General features: G+C 37.0%; 1 protein-coding gene across 12 annotated transcripts in view; it reads right to left on the bottom strand.

The window, feature by feature from the left end:
• The window catches only part of UBR3 (ubiquitin protein ligase E3 component n-recognin 3), a 263282-nt gene that overhangs the window by 166247 nt on the left and 83925 nt on the right, over positions 1-13110 (bottom strand). For all 12 annotated transcript variants that reach the window (XR_004176549.1, XM_031651339.1, XM_031651340.1 and 9 more), the window contains exons 10-11: positions 12825-12958; positions 4811-4897 (exon numbers count right to left, since the gene is read on the bottom strand). Coding sequence is in view for 11 of the 12 variants with exons in the window: in XM_031651339.1 (XP_031507199.1) it covers positions 4811-4897; positions 12825-12958 (221 nt within the window). In the remaining variant the exon portion in view is untranslated. The remainder of the gene's footprint in view (positions 1-4810; positions 4898-12824; positions 12959-13110) is intronic.

The raw sequence follows: 13110 nt of genomic DNA, 5'->3' as shown, positions 1-13110 counted from the left end.
CCTAACTTACTAAGCTTCTGTGCCTTTGTATATACACTATTCCCTCTGCCCCAAATGTTATATATCCCTTCTCCCATTGGATTAATGTATCTTTAAGACTGCTCGGTTGACACTTCTACTAAGAAGCTTTTCTTGGGTTCTTCAGGCTAAGTCAGGTGCTCCCTTTTATCCTCCTACATGGCACGTGGTCACAACTTTACAGAAGCACAGGAATCAAATTAACCATATACTTGTCTTCCACTTCCTTAAGTTACAGACTGTTTTACCACTATATCCCCTATGTTTACAACATAGTAAACATTCAATAAATATTTGCTATATGAATGCATGTTCTACTTTCCTCTTACCAGAGGACTCTAGCCAAACCCACTCTGCTACAAACTCACAATTGTTGCCCTACATGATATTCATATTTTTAAGAACTCTTAAATGGCCTATCTTATAGGAAAATGTATTCCATCCCCTGTTTCTGTATGATTGATTTGGCTTACTTCAGTTCAAAACATATTATTGGCCAGGCACAATGGCTCACACCTGTAATCTCAACACTTTGGGAGGATGGAAGAAGAACTAATGTTTATCACACATGTAATATGTGCCTCTTAGTCAATCCTCACTGGTTAATGTTACCAACTTCAACAGATGAGGAAATGGGCTCAGCAGGGTTTAAAAAAAAAAAAAAAGTAAAAATATATTAAAAATTAAACCTAAAAAAATCTATCCAAGGCCACATAGCTAGTTAAATTATGGCAGAGTCACAATTTACACTCAAATCTGCCTGACGTTAAAGCTCTTTCCACTGCCAACAACCAATATAGTTAAAACACTACCACACAAGGAGTTCCAAAATGTGGACTGTGGACCCAGAAGTACCATAATTTGCTACATAACAATAGGCAAGTCATTTAATATCTCTGCATCTCCACTTCCCAATGACAAAAAAAAGGAGGAATAATAAAACCTTTAAGCACCATATAAAAACATGACATGGGCCAGGCACAGGGGCTCGCGGCTGTCATCCCAGAACTTTGGGAGGTCAGGGTGGGTGGATCACCTGAGGTCAGAAGTTCGAGACGAGCCTGGTCGACACAGTGAAACCCCATCTCTACTAAAAATACAAAAATTAACTAGGCATGGTGACACAAGCCTGTAGTCCCAGTTACTCGGGAGACTGAGGCAGGAGAATCGCTTGAACCCAGAAGGTGGAGGCAGCAATGAGCCGAGATTGTGCCACTGCACCCCAGCCTGGGCAACAAGAGCAAAAACTCCATCTCAAAAATAAATAAATAAATAAATAACATATTATTTGATTCCTTAAGTTCTATACTTAATTTCTACTCTTTTAAGAATCCATTTAAATTTTTGAGAACATTCAATATCTTCCTAAAAATATTTCTGTGTGAAAAACAAATACAATATTTCCTAGAGTTCAGCTGCTCTGTATGTCATACATGATTCTAACCGTCCTTCACTATACTCCTGATTCCAAGCATGATTAATTTAAATATCATTTTCTTTTGTATAATTTTCCCCCAGTTCAATCTTACTGCTGCCTTAGTGATGCTACTATTTCAACAATAACTCCTGAAGTTTCAAACACCAAAGAAAGCTGGATTGAGAAAAGCTTCAGTTAAAGCTCCAGCTGAGGGACTGACCCTGGACAGGTTGAAGAAGGAGGGAAGCAGGCTGGAAGTGGGATGGAGCTCCATGAAGGCTGGAGAATATTCTCTCTGAACACTGACCTATTACCATTTATGTAAACAGAATTTAAGCCTAAAGACCAACAATTACACAAAGCAAAGAATCAAGATGAGCTGGTCAGGGCAGAATCAAAATCCAAATGGACAAAATCCAGGTTGAAGGCTAAGAGCTGACACAAATGTTGGGGGAGGGGTAATGAGGGGTAAAGAAAAATTAATTCAGGAAAGGAGGGATTAGAATTAAAGATAACAAAGGGTTCTTCCCTTCCTAAACCATTCCTAAAGCCACTGGAAGGTAAAGAGAGGGAGCATGGTAAAATAAGCATCTAAAGGTTAGGAAACTGAGAGGGAAGTCAGAGCTCAGACTGAGGAGGGCAACTGTTGGGGGTAATCGAGGGGTTGAGATGTCAGGGGTTGCTCAGGCATAGGGGGTGTGGCCTAGCACAGGGCATCAGATGTGGACAGAGTCAAAGGGGACCCACACAGCAGGGCAGCCCAGTGTAGAGCATCAGAGCCAATCTGGGTGAGGAGGGCCTCCAAATGGGGAATCACAGCCTGACTGAGGTAAGGAGGGCAACAATACAGGGGGCCAGCCTGGAATAGGGAATCAAAATCCAAGCTGGGTAAGGAGATTATCCACATGTGCAAAGAGCCCAGCAGGAGGCATCAGAGCCAAGGCAGAATGAGGAGGACATCCAAAAACAGGAAGAGCCTGGTGCGGGAATTTCAAGCACAAAGAGGGTGAACAGGGCTTCTCCACAGAAGGAGACTCCCAAAGTGGGGAGTCAGAGCCCAGGCAGGATGAGGAGGGTGTCCACGTGTGGGAAAAGGGGTACTAGGATGAGGACTCAGAGTCAAAGCAGGGAAAAGAGGCATCCATGCAGGGGAAAGAGAGGCAACTGAGATGAGAGTCGCTTCTCATATTTATATGTGAGATTGGTCATAAATAAATATGTATTTATAGATAAGTAAACATATTAAAGATAATGGAAGCCAGGTTTTCCACTATTGAAGAAAACTAGAATAAATCCTACAGTGTTAAACTTGAATTAAAAATATCAGTTTGAACTCACAGATTTCACTGTAGACAAAAAAATAAATATAGATGCAAATATGTATATGTACTTACATACATATACTCCTCTGTTCACTGTGAAGTCCTGGGAGCAGTGATACGCCAATAGCAATGAGCACATGTAGCACCTAGATTTTTCTAAATATTGTTCCACACTAAAAGTAACCAGGGATCCATAAAGAAATGATTGATTCCAGGAATGGATGGGGAAACTATGAGTCTGAAACATCCTGATGGGCCAGAAAACATGGAAGTTCTCAAAAAATGATGGGACAAGCAGAAACTAAGCTTAAAGGGGCTCTCACTGGCCAAATCTGAAGCAATCTGAGCATCAAATAATGACGGAAATAGCTTATAACCCATTGAATAAAATAGAAACTATGAATCTCTAGAGACAAAAATAAATGAATGAATTAAAAACTGGATCACAAAATACTTTATTAATTACATGAGAAAAAGGGTAATTTTATGATGAAAGAGTCTAGCAGGTACTACCCTAATCAAGTGATCAAAGGGAACATCATCAGTAATAGAACACAAATCACAAACCACCAGATAGGATGCGATGAAAAGACTACAACATCACTTCTGTAATATTCCTGAAAATGATACATAATCTGAATCTAATCATGAAACAAACTCAAACTGAGAGGCATTCTTCAAAATGTCACTGTCCTGGCCAGGAGCAGTGACTCACACCGGTAATCCCAGCACTTTGGGAGGCTGAGGCGGGTGAATCAACTGAGGTCAGGAGTTCCAGACCAGCCTGGCCAACATGATGAAACCCTGTCCCTACTAAAAATATAAAAAAATCAGCTGGGTGCGGTGGCACGCACCTGTAATCCCAGCTACTCAGGAGGCTGAGACAGGAGAATTGCTTGAACCTGGGAGGCAGAGGTTGCAGTGAACGGAGATCGCACTCCAGCCTGGGCAACAGAGTGAGACTTTGTCTCAAAAAAAAAAAAAAAAGTCACTGTCCTAAAATGCAAAGAAAGACTGGGAGAATGTCTCAGAAGGAGATTAGAGACATGATAACAAAATGCAAAATGCAATTCTGAACCAGATCCTTTTTCTATAAAAGATATCATGGGACAACTGATAAAACATAAATGAGTTATAAGAATTAAATGTTAATAATATATTAATGATTTTTATAGTTGCATTCTGGCTATATAAGAAAATATCCTTGTTTGTAGGAAACACTTAAATGCATGGGGATAGTGAGGCATCAAGTCAACAACTGAACTCTCAAATGGTTCAAGAATAGAAAGCTCTTTATCCACTCAACTTTCCAATAGATTTGTGATTGTGTCAAAAATTTTTAAAACAGAAAGGGAAAAAAACACACATACACACGAGATAAAATTTGCCTACCCTCCACATATACACAAACACACAGCAATGTTCTGTGTGCCCAGGGTTCAGAAACCAAACGAAGTGGGGGTGAGCTGTCTGAAACATGGTCTTTCTTTTGCATATGGCATATTCTGACCCTGCTTCATAAGAGGAATAGAAGGAGCTTCTGATGGTAAACTTGGCTGACTAATAAAAGCAATTACTTGTTCAATTCATACATACCAAGTCCTGTGCCAGCTCTTCTCATTATTAACAATAATCACCTTTGTTCAAGCCCATCTTTTCCTACTCTGACAAGCAGAACACTGTCCAATTAATAGAGTTGTGATACCCTTTTCATTAATCTCCCCTATCCTATTCACACTTGCATTGTCACTTTTATATATTCAACTGAAACTAATTTTCACTCAATAAGAAATAATGAAACATATATACTTCATAATGGAAAAACAAATCATGCCACTCTTCTCTAGGAAATAAGCAGACATATTAGTGTGCTCCAGAATCTCCTAAATGTCAAAGAACTAAAGAATTAGTCTCCCCTTTGGGTTTCTCTTTTTCAAAGCCTAATATGTTCATTACTTCCTCCCCTCTCCTATGAAAAGGTATTATTTTCAACATTAAATGAAATCTAACACTTTTCTTAAATGTCTTTACATACATCAGAAAATATACATACCTCATCTACGAAGTTAATAGCATCAAACCAGTCTTGAAGAGCTTCAAGGCAATATCTAACAACATTTCGGGTATATTCTTGAGTTTCCTAAAATAGTAAGTTATATATAATAAATGTATAATATATAAACATATATTTTCAACATTAAATTATATGTAATAATCATTATATGCATTGTATATACATAAAATGGTAAAACGTAAACATTTTCAATATTATATTTGCCATTTCAAGAAACTGTCCCTTCATAACCAACCAGTGACAAATATGAAAATTAAATAAGTCGATATGCTTCCTTTTTTACAATATGTTTCTAAAAATGAATGAAAGCTGAAATAGATTTTAAATAGATTTAAATCAGACTCCATTTCAGGAGACCCCCCCCCCCACCAATTTATCATAAATTCCCTAATGTCATTGTTTAATGGGTACAGAGCTTCTTTGCGGCTGATGAAAAAGTATTGGACATGGACAGTAGCGAGAGTTGTACCACACTGTAAATGTACTTCAAGTCACTGAATTTCACAGCTAAAAATAGTGGTAAATGTTATGTATATTTTACACAATTAAAAAGAAAGGGCAGAGCATATGCGGACTGTAAGTAACCTGTGAATACCTTGACTTACAACAGAATTAGGGAAAAGATATGATGTGTGTGCCACTTGAAGTAAGAGTACTGTAAAACACAACTACAATGTTTTGTGGTAAAACGGATCCACCAAAATAGGTGAGTTCCAAATTAAACAGAAATAGAAATAATGATAGACTTGTTCACCAAAAACAACAACAACAACAACAACAACAGGCAAAGGATTTAAAAAGACATTTCTTCCAAGAAAATACACAAATGACCAATAAGCACAATCAAAGATGCTCAACATCATAGGAAAATGCAAATCAAAGCCACAATGAGATACCACTTCACACCAACTAGAGAGGCCATAATTTTAAAAAAGGAAACAAAGTGTTAGGAAGGATGCAGAGAAATTGGAATCCTCATATACTGCTGATAAGACTGTAAAATGGTACAGCTGCTTTGATAAATTGTTTGCAGCTGGGCACGGTGTCTCACGCCTATAATGGCAACACTTTGGGAGGCCAAGTCAGAAGCATCAATTGAGGCCAGGAGTTCAAAACTAGCTGGGACACAGCAAGTCTCTGTCTCTGCGAAAAAAATTTAAAAATTACTCAAGAGTGGTGGCATGCATGTATAGTCCTATCTACTTGGGAGGGAGGCTGAGGTGAAAGGGCTGCTTGAGCCCAGGAGTTTAAGGATGCAATGAGGTATGATCACGCTACTGCACTCCAGCCTGGGCAACAGAGTGAGGCCCTATCTCAAAAAGAAAAAAAAAAATTTGGCAGTTCTTTGGTAAGTTAAATATAGAGTTACCAAACAACCAAGTAATTCCACTCCTATGTGTATTTCCAGAGAATTGAAAACATATGTTCACACAAAAAATGTACATAAATATTCACAGAAGTATTATTCATAGCAGCCAAAAAGTGGAATCAACCCAAATATCTATCAACTAATGAAAGGACAAATGAAATGTTGTATATCCATATGATGAAATATTACTCAGATAGAAAAAGGAATGAAGTACTGAGACATGCTACAACACAGCTGAACCTTGAAAGCATTACATTAAGTGAAAGAAGCCAGACACAAAAGGCCACATATTACAGGATTCCATTTATATGAAATGTGCAGACTAGGCAGACTTATAAAGACTGAAAGTAGATTAGTGATTTCCAAGAGATGAGGGGAGGTTGGAATTGGGAGGTATGCAATTTCTTCTGGGGGTGATAGAAATACTCTGGAATTAGACAGTGGTAGTAGTGGTAAACTTTGTGAATACACTGTAAACCACTTAATAGTATATACTTTAAAATGGTTAAATGGTGAATTTTATTTAAGTTAAAAAAAGATATTTTGGGGTATCAATGTATAATGTGTAAGTACAGAAAGCATCAAAGCCACGTGGGTTAAACTCATCAGCTACCTATGTAAATGATATAAACATGCCTTTTTAAAAAGCTGAAAGTCTCACATTCATTCTTGACTTCTCCTTCACCTTACTCATCTCCATGTCATGTCAATTCTTGCTTGATATTATCATATAACTTCATGCCTATTTCCATTGCCACAATACAGACCAAAATCACTTACCTGGTCACCTTACTAACATTCTCATCCTGTTTTAATCTATGCTATATGAGATTTACATTTATAAAATATTATTTTATACATTCTATTCCACACCTCTCACTGAAAACAAATTAATGGCACTTATAAGTTTTCATAAATAATCTGTCATAACCAAACTAAAGCAGCAGGTAATTCACAGATAAATAAACTTTTAAAACCAAATGTTCTCCTATTTCATCAAGCATTTGGGCAATGGGGTACCATTACAGGCTCTTAGTGCAAATGTAAACTGGCACCACCTTCTGGAGAACAATTTGACAAGTAGGTACTAAGAGTCTTAAAACGGTGACCAGTTAATTCCATTCATAAATACAGCATATTTCATAATCATGTTCTGATTGTCTCTCTCCTATCTTCTCACTACTACCACTCCCCAACCCCCAAAAAAGTCAGTATGCATGCTAACTTAGTAGTTTTATGACCTTGAGCAAATTACTTAAATTTTATGAGTCTCAGTTTCTCCACATGTAAAAACGGGCATAATACAACCTACTTCCCAGTACTGTCCTGAAGCGGCAAGTGAAATGATGTACATAAAATGCTCTGTATCATAGGTTAACACTATGTGTGACAAGTAATTAAGTGCTCCAAAGAGTCAAGACCACATTAATCTTTTATCAAGTCTGTAGTACCCTATAGTTGCCACCGGATGAAGATTTTGCAGTTTAATTTTCTCCTTAGAAAGCAAGTATCAGTAAAATTCTAGAAACGTGTCATCCTCTTATCCAATCTTCATGTCATTAGTTAATTAGCATTAAAAGTATGATGCTGTACTGACTGAGCTATCTCAGTAGTATTACTTTTTTTAACTAGCCCTTAATGTTTTCAAGAATCAAATAGCATTCAATGCAATCATACAAAGACAGTAATTTATCAAGTGAAGTTTCCTTTTAAATTACTTAATCCTTAAGTTTTATATTTTACAGTAGAAAATTTAAACAGAGAAATAACATTTTTTTTCCTACAAACAATAGTGTTTCTTCTAGTTTATACTTCTAAACCCTGACAGCACTGCAGCTAAAAAGCTTTGGACATTCTTGCTTAAAAAACAACTATAGCAAAGTGATAAAGAGCATTGGTTTTTAAATCAGATGAATTTGCTTTCAAATTCAGTGTCTACTTATAGTATGTGAACTTAAGCAAGTTATTTAACCTCTGAAAGAACAGAATGATGCCATGTACTTTATAGGAGATGCAATGAAGGTTAGATAAGAATATATGAAAAGTGCCTAGAATAATGTCTCACATAGTGTAAGTGTTCACCAAGAGAATGTCTTATCTAGGAACCAGATGCTCCTATAACTGAGAAGTTACTCTCTGACACTGCCAGGACAACAGGAGCCTGTTTTCTCTCTGTTCTCTTTATTTCATAGATTAGGAGAACCATACTGCATTGTAATTCTAGCCTTCAAAGCTGAAATATGAACTACTGCCCAGAAACAATAATTTTTCATTATCAAAGAGATAAACATAACCTCAGCCTCATAATTCAAATTCATCTTTAACACAGTAGTCAGAATAATCTTCTTAAAATATTGATCTTTTTATATCAATATCATATCAACCCACTTTACTGAGTATCTTCTGTTGGCTTACATACATGACATGGCATTCTTCTGATTTTTCTCTTCTCCCTATCCTTAATATCTAAATGTCAGTTTTTTCTTCGGGGTTCACATCTCTCTTCTCCCTATTTAATCTCATTCCATCCCTTGGTGATAAATATATTCTATGTGTCGAAGGGTCTAGAATGTATAACCTCAGTCCAGACTTACTTTTTGAGCATGAGACTCATATATCCAACTGTCTATTCTCTATTTCTACTTGGACATTTCACGGGCACCTCAAACTTAACCTATTTAAAGCTAATTCTGATCTCTCTAAACTTGACATTCTCTCAGTCTTTACTACCTTTGTAAATAGCACTTCCATACACAGTAACTCAAAAGTCTCTCTCTCTCATCAATAATGTACAATCCATCACCAAGCCTGTAGATGCTACCTCAAAAATACATCTTGAATATCCAAAATACACTTTGAATATATATATATCAAATATATATGCTACCTGAATTTCATGTTCAGACTACTGTCATAGCATCTGTTAGTTGACAAATAATAACTACATTTATTTATGGGGTACAATGTGATGTTTCCAGATATATATATGTGTATATATATATACACATATATATACACACACACACAAGGATTGTGGGATGAGTATATCAAGCTAATTAACATATCCATCACCTCAGACACTGATCATTTTTTGTAGTGAGAGCATTAAAAACCTATTCCTTTAGCAATTCTGAAATGTAAAATACATTATTATTAACTACAGTCACCATGCTGTGCAATAGATTTCAAAAAGTTATTCCTCCTCTCTAGCTAAAACTTTGTACCCTTTAGTCAAAATCTCCCCATTTCCCACTCCCTCAGCCCCAGCTTCTGGAAACCATCATTCTACTCTCTACTGCTATAAGTTCAACTTTTTTAGATTCTACATACAAGTGAGATCAATTTATCGTAGCATCTTAATTGGTCTATTTACTCCTGGCTTTGCTGCTTCCCACCCACGCTACTCCTGCTCAAATCCAGTCTTCTCCAGGAACAGAATGATCTTTTAAGGGTAAATCTGATCACATTAAACCCTTGCTTAAAAATCTTCAGTGGTTTCTCCTTAAAATTGAATCCAAGAGTCCTTAACATGATCTGCGAATATCTGCAATAATAATCTGATCTCCGCTTCTCTCTCCAACTCCACCTTGTTTACTCTGTGGTTCCAGCCACAAATTCCTTAAAAAGACCAATCACGGCCGGGTGCAGTAGCTCACGCCTGTAATCCCAGCACTTTGGGAGGCCGACGCGGGCGGATCATGAGGTCAGGAGATCGAGACCATTCTGGCTAACACGGTGAAACCCTGTCTCTACTAAAAAAAAATACAAAAAATTAGCCAGGCATCATGGCAGGGGCCTGTAGTCCCAGCTCCTCGGGAGGTTGAGACAGAAGAAGGGCGTAACCCCCGAGAGGCGGAGCTTGCAGTGAGCCGAGATCGTGCCACTGCACTCCAGCCTGGGAGACAGAGCAAGACTCCGTCTCAAAAGAAAAAAAAAAAAAGGACCAATCACTTTCCTACCGAAGGTAGGCTATTCCCTCTAATCTCCCGCGCGACTACCACTAACCCCAATTTAACCTTCACAGAGATAGGCCCTTCATATTCTCTCTTCATAAAGACATTCTCTGATACTCAAATCATTAGTCCTCATACTCATTACTCTCCCTCATAACAACCTGTTATTTTCCCAAAAAGCACTTTATGAAAGCTTGTGAAGTAAACAGATGTGTTTACTTACTCAAGGTTTATCTCACCCATGAGAGCAAGAACTGTATCTATTTGGTTCAGTACCAAAAATTTAAGCATCTAAAATAATGTCTGGCATATAGTTTTTTAATAAATGAACAAACAAACCTCATATTATATGACAGTTTCTTGATAAATGCTACAGTGGAAATTAAACAAGGTACATTATGAAAACAATCTGACTGGAGGAATAAATGAGTAGATTATATATCTGAGTCTTCAGAATATTTGAAGAAAACTTTAAAATTTCAAAGAGTTAATATTAATTGTTCTTCATTTTGGTTAGAATCACTACCCAGGTCCCACTGCGTATCTAGTGAATCAAAACCTCTGACAGTGGGGCTCATGCATACATATTTTTTAAGCTTCCAAGATAACTCTCATGCAAGAAAAACACTGAGCCAACAAAAGAGAATGAAAGAGTGTATGCCAAAGAAAGAGACTAGCTTGAACAAAAGCACAGGAATCAAGAAAGGACACTGCACGTTGAGGAATAATAATCAATCCAATAAAGGTACGGAGGGAGAGGTGGTATAAGAAGATGAATTATAGGCTAAGGTGGGCAGTTCACCTGAGGTCAGGAGTTTAAGACAAGTCTATGCAACATGATGAAACCCTGTCTTTACTAAAAATACAAAAATTAGCCAGGCATGGTGGTGCACATCTGTAATCCCAGCTACTTGGGAGGCTGAGACAGAAGAATCACTTGAACCAAGGAGGCAGAGGTTGCAGTGAGCTGAGATCGCACCATTGCACTCCAGTCTGGGCGACAGTGAGTGAGACTCCATCTCAAAAAATAAAAAATAAAAGATAATGAATTATGAGAGCCAAGTTGAGGGCAACCTGTGGAGAATTTTAAATGTCTCTAGAAGAAAAATAGATGTTATCCTATAAAGTGATGAGAACTTGAATGATTTTTAAGTAAAGGAGAGGGAGATTTATAGAGCTTAGAAAAGTAAGTTTGGTATTGAGATAGGTCACAGTAGAAAGAGTCTAGAAATAGGAAAACCAGTTAAGAAGTTACCTTAATAATCCACATTTTTAAAATACATTAATAATCCATATTTTTAAAATACAGAGAAATAAAGGAAAAAAGCAGGAGAGGAATATTTCTGGAATGAAAGAAAGATTCTTAGTATCTGATTACAGGTTGAACACAACTAGTACTGCAAGGGAAGAAAGTTTCCAGAATGGACAATTAAGTAATTTAAGATACCATTAAATGACAATAAGGGCACAAAAGGAAATATAGTATGGACAGATAGTTTTTAAAAGTTAATTCAGAACCTGAGAAAATTCATGTACCTACAAGGGGATCTACATTAATAATCAGACCTGTTAGCAATCTGAACCGGACCAACATGGTGAAACCCTGTCTCTACTAAAAATACAAAAATTAGCCAAGTGTGCTGGTGCACACCTGTAATCCCAGCTACTCAGGAGGTTCAGGCAGGAGAATTGCTTAAACCTGGGAGATGGAGGTTGCAGTAAGCGGAGATGGCGCCACTGCACTCCAGCCTGGGCGACAGAGAGAGACTCCCTCTAAAAAAAGAAAAAAAGAAAAAAAGAAATTTGAATCTATTAAGACTGTAACAAGGTTGTGAGTCATCTGCATTTAGGGAATGGTTGAACTAACAAAACACAGTATAAATCTACTTAAAGAAACACATACGTTTAAGTGGTAGATGGAAGAGAGCTTCACAATAACAAAGAGCAAGACTTACTGTCCATTTCTCTTTCACTTTGTTTTTAAAAGGTCAGTAAACAGACTGAGAAATTCAAATATTTTTTAATGAGCTGACCAAGTCACCCAAGTAAAAAAGAGGCAGAGCCAAAACTAGAACCCAGGGCTTCAAAATATGTCTACTACAAAATCTTGTCCAGCATGATTACTGGTACAGGACAACAGGCTGGAACTGCATGGTGTCCATATATCAAAATTTTAGTCAAGTCTTCAGTTTAATAGGGTCAGGGATTCCATTTGTCTGGATTGCCCAAAGTTTCTGGAGACCCATCAAACCAATGCTTATAATAGTATATATTATAATATACATTATATAACAATCACAGGAAGGTTTTTGAAATTTATACTTGTTTTGTCCTTGGAATCTTGAAAGTGTAACATTGAGGACTATCCTACTCCTTGAAAGATAAGAAGCATTAGGTAACTGATAATAAATGAAACAATAAAGATGAATGTAGAGACTAATGAAGTTCCAAAGACTGTTCACAATAGCAATAGGCTGGAAAAATCTGATAATAATGAATTCCAAACTGCCTAAGAATGAAAATTACCGTCTCGGGTCAATTTTCATAAAGTTGAATTCAATTTGAAACAAAATTAAACATTACACATTATATATAAATGAACAAACCAATATTTTTCACAAGTCTTTTTCTTAAATAAACACAGAAATTAACAAAAATATTTCCAACATACCCTAACTTTACAATGTGATAAAAGCCCCCACATTGGCTGTGCACAGGCCTCAAGTTCAGCAGCAAAGGCAGCATAGTAGGTCTGAGACTCAAATTCCACATGCTCATTTAGTTCTCGCTTGTTTAAGTTCATACCTTGCAAAAATTAAAGCAGATATAAACCTTGTCAAGTGGAAGCACACATTCATATTAAATATCAAGTACAACAGTTCCCAGTCCCAAACACATTTATGCACACAAACGGCATTACTGACACAGTACATACAGAAGCAAATGACTAAAAATGA

The sequence above is a fragment of the Papio anubis genome, chromosome 10 (assembly GCF_008728515.1).
Source record: "Papio anubis isolate 15944 chromosome 10, Panubis1.0, whole genome shotgun sequence".
NCBI lineage: Eukaryota > Metazoa > Chordata > Mammalia > Primates > Cercopithecidae > Papio > Papio anubis.
This window is presented reverse-complemented; position numbering and strand designations above follow the sequence as displayed.